The 22,851-nt window shown below is 40.5% G+C and overlaps 1 protein-coding gene and 1 long non-coding RNA gene across 4 annotated transcripts; one reads left to right on the forward strand and one right to left on the reverse strand.

The window, feature by feature from the left end:
• Window positions 1–3,438: 3,438 nt before the first annotated feature.
• On the reverse strand, window positions 3,439–6,163 carry LOC135968361 (uncharacterized). Its single transcript, XR_010583030.1, has 2 exons — window positions 6,110–6,163; window positions 3,439–4,440 (listed from the first exon to the last, which is right to left on the reverse strand). It is a non-coding gene; the product is annotated as an uncharacterized lncRNA (long non-coding RNA).
• A 71-nt stretch (window positions 6,164–6,234) lies between these two features.
• ZNF221 (zinc finger protein 221) lies at window positions 6,235–22,384 on the forward strand. 3 transcript variants are annotated; one of them, XR_012427664.1, is made up of 6 exons: window positions 6,235–6,407; window positions 13,890–13,972; window positions 16,114–16,240; window positions 16,391–16,483; window positions 16,963–18,924; window positions 19,555–22,384. XR_012427664.1 is itself a non-coding variant. In XM_065534561.2 (5 exons), exons 2-5 carry the CDS (start codon window positions 13,958–13,960, stop codon window positions 18,516–18,518), a joined length of 1,791 nt encoding a protein of 596 aa, XP_065390633.1. In that variant the 5' UTR covers window positions 6,235–6,417; window positions 13,890–13,957; the 3' UTR covers window positions 18,519–22,384. The 3 variants fall into 3 exon arrangements, 2 of the variants coding, with proteins under 2 accessions (XP_065390633.1, XP_005589534.2); XM_065534561.2 differs by having other exon boundaries at window positions 6,235–6,417; window positions 16,963–22,384; XM_005589477.5 differs by having other exon boundaries at window positions 16,963–22,384.
• The last annotated feature ends 467 nt before the right edge of the window (window positions 22,385–22,851 follow it).

The following is a 22,851-nucleotide window of genomic DNA, read 5'->3' on the forward strand; positions in this document are numbered from 1 at the left end:
CAATGATATGGATATGTCACAACTTATTAATCCATTTATTTCTTGATAAACATTTGGAATGCTTTCAATTTTTTGCTATTATGAGCAAAGCTGACGTGGTCATTTCACAACAAGGAAATTCCCCTTTCATTCCTCCAAGATTTTCTTTCTCGGCTCAAGGTTTACTCTTTCAACAATACTGTAATAATTGGACACGTTTAGTCTTCCAGGAGTTTTGCCTGTGGACTATTTTGTCTGTGGACTATTTTACCTACAGAACGTAGCAGAGGGTAATTCAGGATCTCAGGGTAGGAATTCACATTACCACTCCTGAAGTCGGGAACGTGAACTTTGCTATTCAGGGGGATGTTGGAGACGGTAGTCCAAGAGCGCGGAGGGGTCTTAAACATCTCCACCCAAGACAGCGAGACAGTGGGAGGGGCTCTCCCTTGGCTTTCCAGGAAGTTTCCACAAGTTCCCCGGCGTCCGGGGCACTTCCGCTCAGGTGGCTAGGGCAGGGGAGTTCTGGGAAGTGTAGTGCGCACACTACTTGGAGTCTTATGAACTTCCTCTCCTGGAGGGGAGGTTGCAGCCAATTTTTCCCTTATTGTGGTGTGTTGGTACAGCTTTTTCTACTCTTCCGAGGTTTTCCGGTAGGGCACAGCCATCAATTTAGGGGAAAAGAGTCAGGGGCCTTGGGAGGCGTTCCCCTTAACTGAACCTCTGAGCATTTGGGTCGAGGCAAGGTCGTCCATTCCCTGGTGTTAGGGCCTCCCGCGTGTGTTGCTTAAACTCTGTTCCTCTGACTTTTTCAATTCTCCTACCATCTACTCAGAGTGTTTTCACTTCTCCGTGGCCCTAGGAACTGTCTCCTTGTTATATTTGAGCTCTGGGATATTGCTGGTGATAATCTCAGTACTGTATATTTGTTTTTGGTTTTCTGTGAGGAGGAGTGAAACCGCATAGTGGAATGATAGTAGTGCCTTCCTAATAAGGTGGTTTGAGAATTAAAAGAGAAAGTACAAAAAAATTTTTTTTTCCTAAAGCAGTCCTTGGGATGTGGTAAGTGGTTGTCTCTTTAATTTCCTGGGAACTGCTTAGTTTCCTGAACTCTGTGAACGTGACATTGCGTCAGAAGTCCATGTGTATTTGACTTGGCCTTTCTCTTTGATTCCTGTAGAGAGCGGAACAGTGTCTGACCCTTTTTTTTTTTTTTTTTTAATGAAGAGAGTTGCTCCCCGCATTGTTTGGGGGAGTAAGACGAAATGGGGGAGTAGAGATGGGAGAATATTTCTGTGTTTTCTCAAGAACAGAAGTCACTGTATTTCCCTGCTTTTTTTTTCTTTTCCTGACCTAGCTTCCCACAAGGGCTGCATTTCTTTTTCTACCATTGTCACTGAATGGTTCTGTTTGATAATTGTTAATGTTCTAGAAATTATGATGAGATGAAAACACCAAGGACTAGCCACTGCTAGCTATCAGATGTTGTGGGCTTTTTTTCCCCTCCACACTTTTATCATATCTATATCTTTATTTTTCCCCAAAGCATTGGAAATTAAGCCATAGAGATGGCATTTCCTTAGCCCTTAAAATTTAAGTATATTTTCTAAGAACAAGAACATTCTCTTTCATAATCAGTTTCATGATCAAAATCAGAAAATGGGTTATATTGATAACATGTTATTTAACCTAAACTCCATGTTTAAATTTATTGTTTTTAATTTAATGTCCTTGTAATTGATTTTCCTCCAGTTTAGCCCACTTTTATGAATCGTTTTTAACTGTCACGTTTCTCCTGTCACCATTAATCTGGCATGACTCTTCAGCTTTCTCTTTTTGCTCATAGTGTTTTTGATACTATTTTAATGTATGGATATACTGCATTTTCTATATCAATAGTAATCAAAAGTAATACTATTTTTAATAGCCACACATAAAATCAAATACCTAGGAATCAACCAAAAAAGTTAAAGTTATCTATAATAAAAACTATAAAACACAGATTTAAAAAATTGAAGGGGACACCAAAAAATGGAAAACTGTCCCATGTTTATGGATTTGAAGAATCAGTAATGTTAAAATGTCTATACTACCCAAGCAATCTACAGATTCAGTGCAATCTCTATTAAAATACCAGTGACATTCTTCATAGAAATTAAAAAGCCTCAAATTGATATGGAACCACAAAAAAATCCCAGAATAATCAAGGCTATCCTGACCAAAAAGAACAAAACCAACTTCCAATTATACTACAGAGCTATAATAACCGAAACAGCTTAGTACTGGCATAAAAACAGACACAGAGACCAATGGAACAGAACAGAGAACACAGAAACAAATCCACACACCTATGGATAACTAATTTTTGACAAATGTGCCAAGAACACATATGAGGAAAAGACAATCTCTTCAAGAAATGATGCTGGAAAAACTGGATATCCATATGCAGAAGAATGAAACTAGACCTCTATCTCTTACCACATAAAAAGCAAATCAGAATGGATTAAAAACTTAAATCTAAGATCTCAATCTATGAAACTAATAAAAGAAAACTTTGGGCTGGGCGCAGTGGCTCACGCCTGTAATCCTAGCACTTTGTGAAGCTCAGACGGGTGGATCACAGGGTCAGGAGGTCAAGACCATCCTGGCTAACTTGGTGAAACCCCATCTCTACTAAAAATACAAAAAATTAGCCGGGTGTGGTGGCGGGCACCTGTAGTCCCAGCTACTTGGGAGGAGGCAGGATAATGGTGTCTGAGGCAGGAGAATGGTGTGAACCCAGGAGGCGGAGCTTGCAGTTAGCCAAGATCACGCCATTACACTCCAGCCTGGGCGACAGAGCAAGACTCCAACTCAAAAAAAAAAAAAAAAAAAGAAAAGAAACTGGGGAAAATCTGCAGAATATTGATCTGAGCAAACATTTCTTGATCTGTACAGTGCAAGCATAGGCAACCAAAGCAAAAATGAACTGATGGCATCACATCAAGTTAAAAAGTTTCTGGAAAACAAAGGATACAATCAACAAAGTGAAGAGGTAATGCACAAATGGGAGAAAATGCAAACTACCCATCTGACAAGGGATTAATAACCAGCATATATAAAGAGCTCAACTCTACAGAAAAAAATCTAATGATCTGATCAAAAATGGGCAAAAGATCTGAATAAACATTGCTCAAAAGAAAACACACAAATGGCAAGCAAGCATATGAAAAGATGGTCAGCATTATTGATCATCAGAGAAATGCAAATCAAAACTACCATGAGATATCATCTCACCGCAGTTAAAATGGCTTTTACACAAAAGACAGGCAATATAAAATGCTGGTGAGGATGTGGAGAACAAAAGAGCAAAAGGTATAAAACTCTTAGAAGAACCCATAAGAGTTGCCAAGACCAGCTTGGTTGGGGAGACCCTAACCCAGCGGTGCTGAAGGAATTAAAGACACACACACAGAAATATGGAGGTATGGAGTGGGAAATCAGGGGTCTCACAGCCTTCAGAGCTGAGAGCCTCGAACAGAGATTTACCCACGTATTTATTGACAGCAAACCAGTGATAAGCATTATTTCTATAGATTATAGATTAACTAAAAGTATTCTTTACGGGAAACAAAGGAATGGGCCGAAATAAAGGGATGGGCTCTGGCTAGTTATCTGCAGCAGGAGCATGTGCTTAAGGCACAGATATCTTATGCTATTGTTTGTGGTTTAAGACCACCTTTAAGTGGTCTTAAATACCTGGGTGGGCCAGGTATTCCTTGCCCTCATTCTGGTAAACCCACAACCTTCCAGCGTGGGCATCATGGCCATCATGAACATGTCACAGTGCTGCAGAAATTTTGTTTATGGACCATTCTGGGGCCAGTTTATGCCAGATTTTAGGGCCTGTTCCCAACAGAGTAAATCTTGATTTTTTTGGCAATAAAATTTTAGATAGAACTATAAGCACAAGCAATAAAAGAAATACATAAATTTGACTTCAGTAAAATTAAAAACTGTACCCATAAAAGAACATTGTTAAGTGAAAAGACCATACAGTATGATGTTTAGTATTCAGGATATATTAAAGAAAACTTTTATGCTCAACAACAAAAATATAAACCAGCCAATTAAAAAATGCAGAAAACACGTGAATAAACATTCAGATATACAAACAACCAACAAGCATATGAAAAGACGCTCAACATTGGCCGGGCGCGGTGGCTCACGCCTGTAATCCTAGCACTTTGGGAGGCCGAGGCAGGTGGATCACGAGGTCAGGAGATGGAGACCATCCTGGCTAACACGGTGAAACCCCGTCCTGCTAAAAATACAAAAAATTAGCTGGGTGTGGTGGTGGGCTCCTATAGTCCCAGTTACTTGGGAGGCTGAGGCAGAACAGCGGGAACCCAGAGGCAGAGCTTGCAGTGAGCGGAGCTTGTGCCATTGCACTCCAGCTTGGGTGACAGACCGAGACTCCATCTTAAAAAAAAAAAAAAAAAGATGCTCAACATCATTAATCACTAGAGAATGCAAATCAAAATAACACTGTGTTATCACTTCACAAGTACTATGATGTCTATCATTTGAAAATGGAAAATAAATATGGGCGAGGATGTGAAGAAATTCTCACATATTGATGGTTGGAACATATGGTGTGGCAATTGCAGTGGCAAACGGTTTTGTGGTTGCTCAAAAAGTTTAACATAGAATTATCATATCCCACTTTACTAATTCCACATCTAGGAATATATACAAAAGAAGTGAAGGCAGGTAGCGTAATAAATATTTGTACATCAATGTTCATAGTAACATTATACACAACCCAAATGTACATCAATGAACAATAAACAAAACGTGGTATAAAACATAACAATATTATTTATCTTTAAAAACAAATTACCGATACATGCTATGATGTAGATGAACCTTTAAAATATGCTACTAAAGCAAAGTCAGACACAAAAGGTTACATATTGTGTGATTCCATTTATATGAAATATCCAAAATAGGTAATTCAGTAAGATGGAAAGATTGGTGGTAGTCAGTTGAGGTTTAGGGGCAATGGCAATGACCTGCTTACTGGGTATGGGGTTTTCTTTGGGGAGATGAAGATGTTTTAAACCTTAAGAGGTGTTGTTTTCACAGTGTTGTGAATGTACCATATGTTACAGCCATTGAACTGTCCATTTTTAAATGGTTTGTTTTATGAATTACATCTCAATAAAAATATTTTAAAAATTATAGATTACATTAAACTATTTTTTTGTGGCAAAAAAAGCCATAAAACCAAAAGAAAAAATAGAGGGGCCGGGCATGGTGGCTCACGCCTGTAATCCCAGCACTTTGGGAGGCTGAGGCGGGCGGATCACGAGATCAAGAGATCGAGACCATCCTGGCTAACACCGTGAAACACCGTCTCTACTAAAAATACAAAAAATTAGCCTAGTATGGTGGTGGGCGCCTGTAGTCCCAGCTACTCGGGAGGCAGAGGCAGGAGAATGGCGTGAACCCGGGAGGCGGAGCTTGCAGTGAGCCAACATCTGCGCCACTGCATTCCAGCCTGGGCGACAGAGTCAGACTCTACCTCAAAAAATAAATAAATAAATAAATAGAAAAGATTTGCAAGAAAAATAATTATTTTACAAATGTATAAACAATATTTAAATAGTGAGGGAAAAGGCCAAAAAGCCATTAGTACAGTAGGCAAAAGGTTTGAACAATTTACCAAATAATAATAATGGCCTTTGGAAATATGAAAAGATGTTCTATTTGATTTACAATACAGGAAATGTAAATTAAAATTACATTGGCATACTATCAGTTTTAATCTCACATCATCAGGTTATACTAAATATTTTCCTCCTTTCAGTTCTCTACGATCCTCAAGCAGTAATTTCTTGTTAGTTCCTTGAAGATTTATCTCCACATTTGTTCACTCTCCAGTAATACTTCTGCAATAATTGGGGATATTTCGATCAGGAAATCATTGTTTATGTAATATTTTTGCTCGAAGACTCAAGAGAAGCGTAAGGACGACACTCAGTGCAGGAGTCCATATTACCACACAGGCGTTCGGGATGAGGGATTCCCTTCTCTGGGGACTTGGAAGAAGTGTGGTCAAGAAGCTCTGTAGAGTTGCAACACTTACCCCTGGAAGGTAAAACTGTGAACGTTTACTCCTTGGGCATTCTGGGAAGTGTCCAAACGGTCGGTGGAGTTGCGGGCACTTCCGGTCAGGCAGGCGGATCCGGGGAATTCTGGGAAATGTAGTCCAGACGCTCTGTGGAGTCGCGGGAGCTAAGGCTGCGAGAGTTACCCTTTATTCTGTGATAGTTTGAGCTGTTCTGCGTCTCGCGGGCCCTACTGAATTTCCTGGACCTACTCGCGGAACCCTCAACGAGCTAGCGATAGATTTAGAGGAAAGGAAGCGCCGTCGGAAAGCAAAGGTTTGGAAGGGTGAGGGCGGCGGTTTGCGATCCCCGCGGCAGAGGCTTCTTGCGTTTAGGGCTGTCCTAGCGTCCTGGGGGGAGTTTGGGACTCGGTCCTGTCACGTTTCGCATTATTTGGGAGTTTCTTGGGCTCTCAGCTCGCCCCATCCGCCTCCCTCCACTACTGGTGCGGGGCCGATTCTCCCGGTACAACGTTGGGGTGTTACTTAATCTCCCTGGGCCTCTTTGCTTTTCTTTAAATGGGGGATATTAAGACCTTCCTAATAGAATTGTCTTGGAAATTGAAAGACGTAATATAAGAGTCTTAAAACAGTTTCTGTTATAGTGAATGGCGATCTCTTGTTAATTTCCTGAGAAATGGTCAGGTCCCTGGGGTGGTGTCAGAGCTCCAGCTGGCTCTTCTCTCTGATCCCTGCAGAACGCTGGAAAATTCTGGATATTCTCTGATCTCTTATTTAGGAAAAGAATGGGTATCTCCAATTTCCACAGAAGGATGGGAGGGTCTTGACTGTTTTGTCAAGAATGGTGACACAACCATGTTATTTCGCAGCATTGTTTCCTCTTCCTGACTTCTCTAAAAGGATTGCTTGGAGGTAGATGGAGTAATTCCTTGACTACTGACAACAAAGTTCCACGCGAGTGTGACTTATCATTTTTCTTTTACAGTGACGTTCACATCTATTGTAGGATACTGTAATCGGGTATGGGCATTGATAAGAAAGTCTTAATTGCTATCTTCAATTCTAAGGGCTTTATACAAAGAAATTCATGTACACCACATGGTAGGAGAGGTACTGCCATTTCGTCTATTAAAGATAAGAGTGAGACAAAGGGAGCAGGACTTATTTGCCCATAGTTGCCCAAGTAATAAGAAGTGGAGCTGGGGTTGGAACCTTTGCAGTCCAGGTCAGGGCCCAAGCTGATAATTTCTTGGATACATTCTCACTGAGGCAGAGGAACTAGCTGGAATCAGGTGGGGAAAGCAAGTTAGGACTTGATGGAAGCGACTTTGAGAGCAAGGCTCATGGACTTGGACTTCTCTAGGAGTCTTTTAAAACTTTATCAACTATTTTGTTTCACTTATTACACATATTTTGTATTTTTCTAGAACCATATTATGGAGCATTCAGAAATTACAGAAGTATGACAAGAAAAAATGTTTAATTACCTCTGAATGCAGGCTATAAAGATAATAACCATTAAGCTTATTTTTATTTATTTATTTATTTAATTCATTTTTAAATTTTTTGAGACAGAGTCTTACTCTCGTCGCCCAGGATGGAGTGCAGTGGCACGACCTTGGCTCACTATAACCTCTGCCTCCCAAGTTCAAGTGATTTTCCTCCCTTAGTCTCCCAAGTAGCTGGAACTATAGGCGCACACCACCCCGTCTGTTAGTAAAGACAAGTTTTAAAATTTCTCCAAACTGGAGTAAATACAGCAAACTTATTTGAAACCCTTTAATATTGGGGGATCAGCAGAGGATCCCTTTGGTCCACCAAACCTTCAATATTACTGTGTTCAGACCTTTGTTTTAGCCTTATCAATTTCCATTTTATTTATTCCATTTCTTAATAAAACTGTTAAAAGTAAAAAATCTTAGATAAATCAAAGAGTTTAATTAAGCAAAAAACAATTTGCAAATCAGGCAGCCCCTGAACCAGAATAGATTCAGAGAAGCTTCAGTGCTACGGTGTGGTTGAAGAAGATTTGTAAACAGAAAAAGGAAAGTGACATTCAAAAAGTGGAAGTGAGAAACAGAAACAGCCAGTTTGGTTGCAGCTCAGCTTTTGCCTTATTTGATCCCTGTTTGAACAGTTGCCTCCATTTGATTGGTCAAAACTCAGTGATTGGCACAAGAGTAGGTTACAGTCTGTTTACTCTTCCAGTTAGGTTACAGTTCACTATATATGGATAAATCTTTTTTAATTTTTATTTTTGTTTTTTATTTTTTTGAGATGGAGCCCTGCTCTGTCGCCCAGGCTGGAGTGCAGTGGAGCAATTTTGGCTCACTGCAACCTCTACCTCCTGGGTTTAAGTGTTTCTCCTGCCTCGGCCTTCCGAGTGGCTGGGATTACAGGCACACACTACCACATCTGGCTAATTTTTAGTAGAGACGGGGTTTCACCATGTTGGCCAGGCTGGTCTCGAACTCCTGACCTCAGGTGATCCACCCACCTCCGCCTCCCAAAGTGCTGGCATTACAGGCATGAGCCACCACACCCCGCCTGGAGAAACCTTTATACCTAATTTAAAGTATGTAAGAAAGCAGCTTTAGGCTAAACTTAATTTAACATAATGATCTGAAGATTTTCACCCTGTTGAAAGGAGTCCCATGACACTCTCTCTTTCTTCTTAGTTTCACCTTTATCATTGTTTCTAAATGACCTTTAAAAAATCTCTAGCTTTCTGGGATGAGTCCTTTGACTCTGCCCTCTGTCTTTTTCCTCTTGCTAATTAATGTAATCTTTTTATTAACATCTTTAATATCCTTAAAGGGAAACTGAGACAGCAAAACTGATAAGGCTTCTAGGACTGTTGTTCAATTTTGCAAGAGTTAAGGTGTCAACCAATAAATAAAATCAACACTGAGCCACAAACAAAAGAAAAGATATTTTAAGTGGGGTCTTGTGAATTGCAATCAAGAAGTACAGATCTAGCAGTCAGCTAAATCATTTCCTGTTCTATCCAGGCAAGGTTGGGCAGGGGCTTATAAATGTTTACCGTAAGTTTATATATCTGGAAGTCTTAGTACAGTCCATGATTCATGTCAGTTGGTTAGCAACTTAAGGATGTCTTTTGTTGATGATCAGTCTAGTTCAGCATAGCTGTTTCCCCAAGAGGTTCATGATCAGGCCATGTATAAACAATTCCAATCAAATGCAGCTGGTTTTACAATTTGACCCAGTTACGTTAAAATCCATCTGAGTGTGTACATAACTGGGGTCCAACTCCACATGCCTCTTTTTATAAACTTCTGACATAACCGTCACCAATTTGGATTTTCTTTTTACAAAAGTCACATGGGGTACCCATGCAAAAGGGGCCCCCTTAGCCACAGCATTTACCATGACCTGGGTAAGAAGCATATTCAGAAGATGAATATCCCAGTCATCATATATTCAGTCCCACGTGGCTTGCATGCAGTGTATCGGCTGCATCATCTGGGGTATCCCACCCAGCATTTATAGGGTGAGTTGAGCAGTCCCCCTTTTCAGGGCAAGCAGACCTTACCATGCCTTTTATCCAGTTGATCAGGCTGGCTCTTCCCTTGGGAACAACCTGTTAACATTGGTAATGAGATTCAGGCAATGTGGTTAAATATTGAGTTTTTTCAAACACAAAATTTGAAGATGTCCACCTGGGAGGACACGGACTTCAAAAGATTGGATAAATGCTCTGAAGTGGAAGGGTTTGAGAGTCATTATGTAGGCAGGGTCTAGGAAGCTTAACAGGATGTCAGCATTTTCTATACAAGATTAATGCATAGTTAACAAAAATTCGATAGCAGTGTTTCCTTTTATTGGGAAGAACGGATTTAACATTCTGCATTAGGGATGTAATAGTCAAAGGGGTCTTTTATCTCAGACAAAGAATCTTTTATCTTAGATGCTATCTGGTCTGAGCCAGGAACAAGAAAATAAAAAAGGAAGTTAAGAGGTCAAGCTCAGTGACTCAGTTTCCTTGGGGCCTACCAACTTTTAGAAGCCCCAAATAGATAAGACTATTGGTTTTCTTTCTTTCTTTTTTTTTTTTTTTTCCGCATCTCCTGTGTGTTTGCATCAGATTTCACCATCTGTAATTGTTGCATCACGTATCACCATATGTAATTGTTTCATAGTGAACTGTGGGTCCTACATAAACCCAAACATGCTCTTCAACTCTGCAACATTTAAAACCAAAGATGCTACTACTTAGTTTCTCTCACAATCTAGTTGAATAAAGGTTCCTTAGGAAACTACAAAATAAACAATTCTTTCACACTGTACACTGTAGTTTCAGTTTCTTGGTTTTACCCTTCCCACACATTGATTGACTTTTGGTAACCACAGGTCTTAGAGGTACTTACTGTTGTCCTGGCATAATTTTTCCCTTAGGGACAGCTTTGAGGCAAGTGGCTAAAGCTTAGATTCACTAAAATTCGAGCTTGGTCAAGCATCAGAATCCAACCCAGTCCTCTCTTTTAATTACATTTGATATAGTTTGGATGTTTGGTCCCTCCATATCTCCAGTGTTGGAGGTGGGGTCTAGGGGGAGGTGTTGAATCATGGTGGCAGGTCCGTCATAAATGGTTTGGTGCTATCCCCTTGGTGATGAGTGAGTTCCTTCTCAGTTAGTTCATGTGAGATCTGGGTCCTCCAATTTCTCTCTCTTGTTCCTGCTCTTACTTTGTGACATGCCTGCTCCTGCTTCACCTTCTCCCATGAGTAAAAGCTTGCCGAGGCCTCACCAGAAGCTGAGCACATGCCAGCACCACACTTCTTTTCTAGCCTGAAGAAATGTGAGCCAATTAAACCTCTTTTCTTTATAAATTACCCAGCCTCAGGTATTTTGTTACAGTGACACAGAAATGAACTCATACAGAAAATTGGTACTGAGGTGCAGTGCATTGCTATAAAGATACCTGAAAATGTGAAAGTGGCTCTGGAACTGGCTAATGGGCAGAGGTTGGAAAAAGTTTGGAGGGCTCAGAAGAAGATGAGAAGATGAGGGAAAGCTTGGAACTTTTATTTTTTTATTTTTTTATTTTTTTAACTTTTTCACTGAGCCATGGGAACTTCTTTCAGACTGATCAAGTGGTTGTGATCAAAATGCTGGTAGGGATATGGACAATGAAGTCCAGGCTGATGAGATCTCAGATGGAAATGAGGAAGTGATTGGGAACTGGGGTAGAGGTCACCCATGTTATGCCCTAGCAAAGAACTTTGCTGCTTTGTGTTCATGCCCTACAGATTTCTGGAAGCTTGAACTTAAGAGTGATAACTTAGGGTACCTGGCAAAAGAAATTTCTGAGCAGCAAAGCATTCAAGAAGTGGCCTGGCTGCTTCACTGCTTCAAATAGCCTACAGTTATATATAGAAGCAAAGAAATGACTTAAAGTTAGAATTTATATTTAAAAGGTAAGCAGAGTATAAAAGTTTGGAAAATTTACAACCTGGCCATTTGGTAGAGAAAGAAAAAGCATTTTTAGAAGAGTGATACATGTGGGCTGTGGAGCAACCACTTGCAAAAGAGATTTGCGTGACTAACAGAAAGCCAAGTGGTAATATCTAAGATAATGGGGGAAATGCCTGGAAGACATTTCAGAAGTCTTCAGGAAAGTCCCTCCCATTACAGGCCCAGAGGCCTAGGAGAAAAGAATGGTTCCAAGGGTCAGGCCCAGGGCCCCACTGCCCTGAGCAGCCTCAAGACATTGTGCCCTGAATCCAGCCACTCTGTCTCCAGCCTCAGCTCAGAGTGCCCCAGGCACAGCTTGGGTTGCAGCTCCAGAAGATTTAAGCCTTGATGGTTGTGGTGGTTTCCACATTGTGTTAAGGCTGCAGATGCTCAGAATGCAAGCATGAAGGAGGCTTGGCAGCTTCTACCTAGATTTCAGAGGATGTATGAGAAAGCCTGAGATCCCAGTCAGAAGCCTGCCACAGGGGTGGAGCCCCCACAGAGAACCTCTACCAGGGTAGTGCCAAGGAGAAATGTGAGCTCCCCACAGAGTCCCCACTAGGGCACTGCCTAATGGATCTGTGGGAAGGGAACCACTGCCCTCTGAGAAGTGGTCCTGAAACTACTGCTCAGTCATGTTACTTGGCTGCCCAAGGCTTTGGGAGTCTGTCCCTTCTACCAGGATGTGGGACATGGAGTCAACGATTATGTTGGAGCTTTAAGAGCCTTGGCTGGAGTACAGTAGCACAATCCTAACTCACTGCAGCCTTTAACTCCTAGACTCAAGCTATCCTCCTGCCTCAGCCTCCCAAGTAGCTGGGATTACAGGCTCAAGCCACAGCACCTGACTCTTCATATGCTCTTTACCCAAATTTTCCAATTACTTACTTTTTGTATTTTGCTTTGTTAACACCCGTCAGCCAAATACCACTGGGAACAAACTTATAATGAGAAACAACTTATTGTAGCTTTCTGCAGCAAGGAAGCCCATATGCCAAGGTGATCATGGGGTGTCTTGGTAAGAGGCATTTAGGAAGGGCTGGCTATAGAGTTTCATATAACATGCTAGGTAATATTAGATATAATATTAAATAATATCACTATTAAATACTAGATATCAATTAAAAGACTACCAATATTGGTTAATTCTGTTACCTATTAGGTATGGCTAGACACCATCATCTTTTCTATCCAAAGTCCCATATTTAAATTTGTTGTGCTTTTTAAAGTTCTTGTAACTGTTTTCCCCCATCCCCCAATCCAAAGTCCAATTTTATGTACTGCTTTTAGGTATCACATTTCTGTAATCTTCTTTAATCTAGAAAGATTCAACAAGCTTTGTCTTTTTATTCTTGACATCCTTGAAGTATATAGGCAAAGTATTTTATAGAAAGATACTCATTTGGGATTTATGTATTTCATGTTTGGGTTCAGATTATGCATTGTTGGTGTGGATACCACAGAAGTGTTGAGGTGTCATAACAGGGGTCACATGATATCTGTTTTCCCTTCATTGGAGGTCTCAACTTTGTTCACTTGGCCAAGATGATGTCTTTCAGATTTTTCCAATGAAAGGTTGCTTTTTAATTAAATTTTGAAAATAGAAATGTTTCTTATGGGAGATACATTATTAGTGGGCATTCTCCTGTAAAGATTAGCTTCCACTTCTCCCCAATTTATTCATCAGTTTTTTCAACTATATTCTATCAATATGGACTCAGAATCCAGTTAAATAACATGTAGATTAACCATTATTATTTCCGACTTTATTGAGGTGTATTTTACATATCATAGAATTTACCCATTTCAGGCTTACAATTTAATAATCTTCAGGAACTTTGAAGAGTGGTGTAACTATCATCACAATTCAGTTTAGATCATTTTTGCCCCCCAGTTGGACTCCTTATGCTTATGTACAGTTAAACCTCATTCTCACCTCAAATCCGGAGCAACCACTAACCTTTCTCTATATATACATTTGCCTATTCTGTATATTTTATAAAATTGAATTTTATAATCCATGGGGTTTTGTGACTGGCTTCTTTAACTTAACATAATGTTTCCAAGGTTCGTGCATGTTGTGGCATGAGCCAGTTCTTCACTCCTTTGAATTTCCAAATAAAATTCTGTTTGTATTGATATGCCATGATTTGTCTATTCATTTACCTATAGGAGGGCATTTTGCTTATTTGCAGTTTGGGGATATGAGTAATGCTGCTGCGAACATTCATGCGCTAATTGAAAATACTTGTCTGTGTTGGTGGGCAGCATTCCTAGTCACCCTTTCATGTCTGTTTTTCTGCCTTTCCTGGCACTTTCTAGGCACGATTTCACCTTCATTTGAACTGCTTCATTCAGGACTCTGCAAATTCCCTGAAGTAGAAGGAAAAATGACCACATTCAAAGTGAGTAGGGCTTGCCTCTCTTGCTGTTAAAATTCCATCTTACTACTCATATTGTCACATTTTTATCTGTCTTGGGAAGACTCAAGGAGAACAACAAGCATTTGAGGGCATTTTGTTTGCCAGATGCTTCCTTTGTTGCTTTTGAGTTGACTTTCCATTTGGTTTTAGTTCTTGTTTTCTTATATAATTTCTTTTCCGCAGTAGAGAAAATAGTAGGAATGGATAATTCTTTCACTTCACTTCTTCTCTGATCACAGATTAGTTGTTATCTTATATTCTTCATCATGTACATTCTTAACTGTATTTGTATTGATGACATACTTCTAATTTTAAATTGTGCTCATTTTACATAATATTATATAATGTTCCATTTTTACATTGGCATCATAGCCCCACTGAATTAATGTACCTTCTTGTTTTTAACTACCTCACACTCATAGACATTTAGGTGGTTTCGGAATTTTACTGTTTTAAGCAATACTGCTGTGACAGCTTTCCTATATATAACCCCTTCCCCCCAAAATTAATTCTGAAAACAAGATAGGATACTTTTGACATGTATCACACTGGCTGTTTTATAGATGATAGATTATTTCAACAGGGCACAGCACATCAGGCTCTGACTGCCACTTCCCACAAATATTGTTATTGGAGCTTTCACACAGGAAGGGCTAGATTCTGTGTTTGCCATACCTCAATCATACCTTGTATGCATGTTATTTATTGGTCTCTTCTTATTCCTTTATGGAGTAAGCAGTTTTATCAAAGTAGTAGGTACCTTTATTTCAAATGTCCAATGATACTGGAAGATTGGCCAGTCACTGTGTTCTGTTACTATATTTATTCAGAGAAGCAGAATGCAGGTTTTGGTCTCTTGTTCCTCTTAAACTCATCAAATATGAGAAATCTGCTCAGATTCACACAGGCAACCAAGGTCAGGAATGTTAGCCATTCTGCTCATTTATAATCAAATAAGTGAGAATGATATTAATACAATGAATTCTTCTTCCTAATCAGATTACCAAAACCATGGGAATATTTATAACCTGCTCTGAACCATTATAAGGAGATTAAGGGTACTTGTGTTCACTGGAAAGAGTGGGAAGTAGGTAAAAAAATTTGGAAGAAAGTATGAAATTATGTGATCAAATTTTAAATGTGTTTATTGACATTCTAATTTTCATTTGACATTTTAAATAATCAGGAGAATAAAGAGTATATAAAATTATTTTCTTTACAGGATTGATAATGAAAAATGTTTAATATGAAGTATTCATTATTTAAATAAAAAGAGATAATTTTTGCCCTGGAATACTATGCAGATATGAAACAAGATGAAATAAATAACAATAATGACAGTTATAATTAAAAATAATAAAAATAGATAATATTTATTAAATACTTAGGTCTTTGCCACACAGTTTTCCCAATGCTATATATATTTCCTTCTTCAATCCTTGAGAAAACTATACCAGGTGAAAATCATTATACAGACAGGAAACTAATGCATGTAGGTGAGCTTGTCCAAAGCCACACGTCTAGGAAGGGACAGAGCTTTAGGATGTGCTCTGGGCATGATGGTTCCATATCATGACATTGAATGCTGCAACTAATATATGTAGTTTGTGCCTTGAGAGTATAAAGGATGCACTGCATAGCTGTCCCACACAGGTCACCATAAACTTGTTAGTTTGACAGATATTAAAGAAAAGTTACAGCATCTACAGTTTGAGGATGAAAGGAAGACAACACAAGAGAGGAAGACAATGGACGTTATCAAAGTTGGGACTAAATTGCTAAATGTTACTGGGGCAATTGGCAACTCACTAAAACCTAAATACCTGAAGCCCAGGAGGCAGCATTTAGAGTCCTAGAGGGCTGGTTACAAGTAGACTCAATGAGTGCACAAAGTAAAAGTACAGGACTTCTTTTATATCATTGCACTTCTGATGGATCTCATGAAAATCAGTGTGTGTCATTGTCAGGATATAGGCAGAATGAGTGGGAAATCTGTATGTTGACCTACATCCCTCAAGATCTAGGACAACTTACCACACCTGTCCCCTTTGCCTACTTAGTGCCACCCTTCTTTGAATAATCGTTGGTCATAAGATTTAGGTTTTGTATGTTGGATATTTTAGGAGGCAGTGACCTTCAAAGATGTGGCCGTGGTCTTCACTGAGGATGAGCTGGGGCTGCTGGACCCTGCCCAGAGGAAGCTGTACCGAGACGTGATGCTAGAGAACTTTAGGAACCTGCTCTCAGTAGGTGAGGACAGACACCCTCTGTAACAGAATGTTAGGCCCCAGGAGTGACTTTGTATTCCAAGTATGCATTGGGAATCTAAGTTTCCAGTAAATTTTCCCTAGATATTACCTACAATGGGTTGGAATTAAGCATGTCACTGCATGTTCACAGGGAATCAACCATTCCACCAAGATACTTTCCACTTCTTAAGGAAGGAAAAGTTGCGGATGATGAAGACGACAAGCCAAAGAGGAGGGAATTCAGGTCAGAACCAAGCAACTGTGCATCCTTGTACATGACTCTTCCATCTGTTTTACTTCTGTCCATGCCTATTTCCATCACCCTGGTCTAAATTCCCAAACTGCTTTCCTGAATTATTGCAACTGTCTTTCTTCTTTAAAGTTCCTTTGGGTTCATTATTCATGTTCATATTTTATTAGTTCCATAATTTATTATGCAAGATTTTAGACTGGGAAATTTACCAGAGTTAGTAACAGGTTAAATATGTGTATGTTATTAATTATTTAATTCAGTATTTTATTTCTACCAAGGATTTTATGTATGAGATGTGATGTGGTTCTAAATTCGTCTCTTGAAAACCAAAGACCATAGTGCACTTGGAAAACATGAACTTAATGTTTCCTGTATTCATTAAAGTTTAATGCCATGTCCTAAGTGTGAAATCTTGAAAACATTGAACAGGCCTTCACTTGCCCACATATATTAATTCTGTGTCTTTTTAGGAGGGAAGATCCAAATTGAGATGGAGACTGTTCCAGAAGCAGGACCACATGAAGAGTGGTCCTGTCAGCAAATATGGGAACAAATTGCAAGTGACCTAACCAGGTCTCAAGACTCCATAAGGAACAGCTCTGAGTTATTCATAGAAGGTGACGTCCTCTGCCAGATTGAGGCAGGACTATCTATAAGTCACGTGCAACAGAAATCTTACCAGTGTAATGAATGTAAACAGTCCTTCGGTGATGTTTCTGTCTTTGATCTTCATCAACAATTACACTCAGGAGAGAAGTCTCATACATGTGATGAGTGTGGAAAAAGCTTCTGTTACATCTCAGCCCTTCGTACTCATCAGAGAGTCCATATGGGAGAAAAACACTATAAGTGTGATGTGTGTGGTAAGGAATTTAATCAGAGCTCACATCTTCAAACTCATCAGAGGGTCCATACTGGAGAGAAACCATTCAAATGTGAGCAGTGTGGGAAAGGCTTCCATAGTAGATCAGCACTTAATGTTCATTGCAAGTTACACACAGGAGAGAAGCCTTATAATTGTGAGGAATGTGGGAAAGCCTTCATTCACGATTCACAGCTTCAGGAACATCAGAGAATCCATACTGGGGAGAAGCCATTCAAATGTGATATATGTGGTAAGAGCTTCCGTGTTAGATCAAGACTTAATAGGCATTCCATGGTTCACACAGGAGAAAAACCATTCAGATGTGATATATGTGGCAAGAACTTTCGTCAGAGATCAGCACTTAATAGTCATTCCATGGTCCACATAGGAGAGAAGCCATACAAATGTGAGCAGTGTGGAAAAGGCTTCATTTGTAGGCGAGATTTTTGTAAGCATCAGATGGTCCACACAGGAGAGAAACCATATAATTGTAAAGAATGTGGGAAGACCTTCAGATGGTCCTCATGTCTTTTGAATCATCAGCGAGTCCACAGTGGACAAAAACCCTTCAAATGTGAAGAATGTGGGAAGGGATTTTATACAAATTCACAACGATCTTCCCATCAGAGATCCCACAATGGAGAAAAGCCATATAAGTGTGAGGAGTGTGGTAAGGGCTATAAAAGGAGGTTGGATCTTGAGTTTCACCAGAGGGTCCACACGGGTGAGAGACCCTACAATTGTAAGGAATGTGGGAAGAGCTTTGGCTGGGCCTCCTGTCTTTTGAAACATCGGAGACTCCACAGTGGAGAAAAACCTTTCAAATGTGAAGAGTGTGGAAAGAGATTTACTCAGAGTTCACAACTTCATTCCCATCAGACATGCCATACTGGAGAAAAGCTATACAAATGTGAGCAGTGTGAGAAGGGGTACAACAGTAAATTTAATCTTGACATGCACCAGAGGGTCCACAGGGGAGAGCGACCCTATAATTGTAAGGAATGTGGAAAGAGCTTTGGCTGGGCTTCATGTCTTTTGAAACATCAGAGACTCCACAGTGGAGAAAAGCCATTGAAATGTGGAGTGTGGGAAGAGATCTCAGAATTCACAGCACCATTTACATCAGAAAGTCTATGTGGAAAAAAAGCCGTACAGATGTGAGAAGTGTGGGAAGGGCTTTGGCTGGGCCTCAACTCATCTGACCCATCGATTTTCCACAGCAGAGAATAACCATTCAAACGTGAGAACTATGGAAAGAGCTTTGAACATAGATCCTATCTTAAAGTCCAAGAAAAAAGTCCACAGTGGAGATAATCCATACAAATGTGAGGAGTACAGGATGTACTACCACAGGCACTTGATATGCATCAGAGGGTCCATATTGTAGGGAAGGCATGGAAGTTTGGGGAGATTGCCATGTGCTTCAGTTACGCCTCAAAGTCTTCAGCTTCATGAGTGTTCACTTTCAAGAGAAACCTTAGTAATGCAATGTCTGTGATAGTCTTCTCAACTACAAGCTCATCTGAGAGTTAACAATGGGAGAAACATTAAAAATTTGATACATGTGGTAAGCACTTCAGTTTGAGTTCGTATCTCATAGCTTATTACAGAATCCATGTTGATGATACATTTCATACAGTCTCAGGAGGGAAAATAGTTAAAGTCAGTGTTTCAGCCATAGTTCAGCATACCCATGTGGTTTTAGAACCACTGTAGCACAGAACTTTTGTAAGTTGGGGCTTCATTCAGAAGTTTGGCAATTATAGTTATTCAAGAGACAGGCCTTAGAAAGAATAGGAGTTTGTTCTGGCATTTACAAATCTCTAATGATGGACATGTCAACATTGATGTCAGCTAGAATGTAAACTGTACGTATCTTTGCTGCAGAATCTTCACAACCTTAACACTGATTGGAACTTTGTATGTGTGTTTGGTATATGTAAGAGATGTAGAAAGAGCTTTAGCTGGGCTTCATATCTTAGAAATGTCAGAGGTGTGATATTAAAGGATCAAAAGGAGAAAACATATTTCAAAATTGTATCTAAAAGAGGAAACCTGGGATGGACCAAGATGGCCAATTAGAGGCAGCTGTGGTTCATGGTACTCATAGAGAGGAATGAAAATAACAAGTGAATTCAGTACCTTCAACTGAAATATCTAGATTACCTCACTGGGACTGACTAGGCAATCAATTCAGCCCACAGAGAATGAAGAAAAGCAAGGTGAAGTGATGGCCCACCTGGTGTGGCATGGAGCCAAAGGAACCCTCACCCCACCCAAGGGAAGCAGTGAGTGATTATGTGACCCTGCCCAGGAAACCATGTTACTCAAAGATCCTTGCAACCCACGGGTCAGGATATGTCCTTGTGAGCCCATGCCACTAGGGCCTTGGGTTCAATACACAGAGCTGTGTGGAGTTTTGGCAGAGCAGCCTCTCAGCCATACACAAAGACCCAGGAGGTTTACATGCTCCAGCCCCAGAATTCCTGGCAAGATGGCAGATTCATCCTTATACTCCTGTAGGAAGGGGGCTGAATCCAGGGAGTCAGGCAGCAACATTCTGTGGGCCCCACTTCCATGGCACCTCACAAAACCCACTGACTTGGAATTCCAACCAACCAACAGCAACAGGCTTCGGCCTGAAATAGGAGGGAGCTCCTGAGGGGAAGACTGGCCACCATTTCTGTGGTTCAGTCGACTCAGTGTTCCAGCCTGCCAGCTCTGGAGAGACCAGGTTGTCTGGACAAGGAGAGGATCCCCCTGCCCAACACAGCACACATGCTTTGCCAGATCATGCCCAGACTGCTGCTTTTTTTTTTTTTTTTTTAGTTAGAATATCACTCCGTTGCTCAGACTGGAGTGCAGTGGCATGCTCTTGGCTCTTGGCAACCTCCACCTGTTGGGTTCAAGCAATTCTCCTGCCTCAGCCTTCCAAGTAGCTGGGATTACAGTCAGGTACCACCACACCTCGCTAATTTTTGCGTTTTTCATAGAGACAGGGTTTCACTGTGTTGACCAGGCTGGTCTTGAACTTCTGACCTCAGGTGATCCACCTGCCTCGGCCAAAGTGCTAGGATTACAGGCATGAGCCACTGCACCTGGGCCAGACTGGTTCTTTAAGTAGGACCCTGACCCATTCCTCCCCACTATATGGTGCCTCCCTTTGGGGGGGCTTCCAGTCACTTCAGCCAGGCTTATACTGACAGAAATCTAAACTCTGTCTGGGATGGAGCTCCCAGGGGAGAGGCGACCACTGTCTCTATGGTTCAGTTGACAAAGCTGTTCCAGCCTGCTCGCTTTGGAGAGTCCGGGCAATCTGGATGAGGAAGGGTCCTCCCCCAGCACAGCACACCTGCTGTACCAAAAGCAGCCAGACTGCTTCTATAAGTAGGTCCCTGATCCTGTTCCTCCTGACTGGGTGAGACCTCCCAACAGGAGTCTCTAGACACCTCTTACAGGAATCTTCAGGCCAGCAACAGGTCAGTACCGCCCTGGGACAGAGCTTCCAAAGGAAGGAGAAGGCTGCCATCTTTGCTGTTTTGCAGCTTTCACTGGTGATACCTCAAGGCACAGGAAAAACCGAGGCAACTAGGGTCTTGAGCAGACCCCAGCAAACTGTGGCAGCCCTACAGTTGCTAACAGTCAGTGGCTTGACTGTTAAAAGAAAACAGGCAGAAAACAACAACAAGAACATCAACAAAAAGACCGCACAAAAACCCCATTCAAAGGTCACCAACCTCAAAGATTGAAGGTAGATAAGCCCACAAAGATGATGAAATCAACACAAAAAAATGCTGAAAACTCAAAAAGCCAGAATGCCTCTTCTCCAAATGACTGCAGCACCTCTCCAGCAAAGGCACAGAACTGGGTGAGGCTGAGATGACTGAATTGAAAGAAGTAGGCTTCAGAACGTGGGTAATAATGAACTTTGCTGAGCTAAAGGAGCATGTCATAACCCAATGCAAAGAAGCCAAGAATCAATGATAAAACAATACAAGAGCTGATGACCAGAATAGCCAGTTTAGAGAGGAACATAACTGACCTGATGGAGCCAAAAACAACACAAGAACTTAACAATGCAATCACAAGTATCAATAGTAGAATAGACCAAGAAGAGGAAAGAGACTCAGAGCTTAAAGACTATCTTTCTCACATAGGCAGAGAAGAATACAGAAAGAATGAAGAGTAATGAACAAAACCTCCAAAAAAATAATATGGAGTTATGTAAAAAGACCAAACCACTGACTGACTGGGAAACCTGAAAGAGATGGGGATAATGGAAACAAGTTGGAAACATACTTTAGGATGTTATCCAGGAGAACTTTCCAAACCTAGCATGACAGGCCAACATTCAAATTCAGGAAATGCAGAGAACCTCAGTAAGATACTCCATGAGAAGATCAACCCCAAGACACATAATCATCAGATTCTCCAAGGTCAAAATTAAAGAAAAAATGTAAAGGGCAGTCAGAGAGAATGAAAGGTCAGGTCACCTAAAAAGGGAAACCCATCAGACTAACAGCAGACCTTTCAGTGGAAACCCTACAAGCCAGAAGATATTGGGGGTCAATATTCAGCATTCTTAAAGAATTCTTAGCCAGAATTTAATATCTGGCCAAAGTAAGCTTTATGTGCAGAGAAATAAGATCCTTTTCAGACAAGCAAATGCTGAGAGAATTCATCACCACCAGGCCTGCCTTGCAAGAGTTCCTGAAGGAAGCACTAAATATGGAAAGAAAAAAAAATTACCAGCCACTGCGAAAACACACTGAAGTACACAGAACCAATGACACTATAAAGCAACCACATAAACAAGTCTGCAAAATAACCAGCTAGCATCATGATGGCAGGATCACATTCCCATGTAATGATACTAATATCAAATGTAAATAGGCTAAATGCCCCAATTGAAAGACACAGAAGTGCAAGCTGGATAAAGAGCCAAGACCGATCGATATGCTGTCTTTAAGAGACCCATCACATGTGCAAAGACACACATAGGCTCAAAATAAAGGGATGGAGGAAAATTTATGAAGAAAATGGAAATCAGAAAAAAGCAGGAGTCACAATCCTAATTTTTGACAAAACAAACTTTAAACCAACAAAGGTAAAAAAAAAAAAAAAAAAGGCATTACATAATGGCAAAGGGTTCAACAAGAAGAGCTAACTATTCTAAATATATATACCCACCCAATAGCAGAGGACCCAGATTCATAAAGTAAGTTCTTAGAGACCTACAAAGAGACTTAGACTCCCACGGGGTAATAGTGGGAGACTTTAATACTTTTTCCATTTGTGTCCTCTCTGATTTCTTTAAGCAGTGGCTTGTAGTTCTCCTTGAAGGGGTCCTTCACTTCCCTTGTTAGGTGTATTCCTAGGTATCTTATTCTTTTTGTAGCAATTGAATTTCATGCTCCTGGATAGGAAGAATCAACATTGTGAAATGGCCATACTGCCCAAAGTAATTTATAGATTCAATGCTATTCCCATTAAA

Source organism: Macaca fascicularis, chromosome 19 (genome assembly GCF_037993035.2).
Source record: "Macaca fascicularis isolate 582-1 chromosome 19, T2T-MFA8v1.1".
In the NCBI taxonomy this organism is placed as follows: domain Eukaryota; kingdom Metazoa; phylum Chordata; class Mammalia; order Primates; family Cercopithecidae; genus Macaca; species Macaca fascicularis.

What these genes read in the sequence shown, in the direction of transcription:
- ZNF221 (XM_065534561.2), top strand. An exon ending in TAGGAACCTGCTCTCAGTAG is followed by an intron (nt 16,241 to 16,390) that starts GTGAGGACAGAC and finishes GCATGTTCACAG; the next exon opens with GGAATCAACCATTCCACCAA. An exon ending in CCAAAGAGGAGGGAATTCAG is followed by an intron (nt 16,484 to 16,962) that starts GTCAGAACCAAG and finishes GTGTCTTTTTAG; the next exon opens with GAGGGAAGATCCAAATTGAG.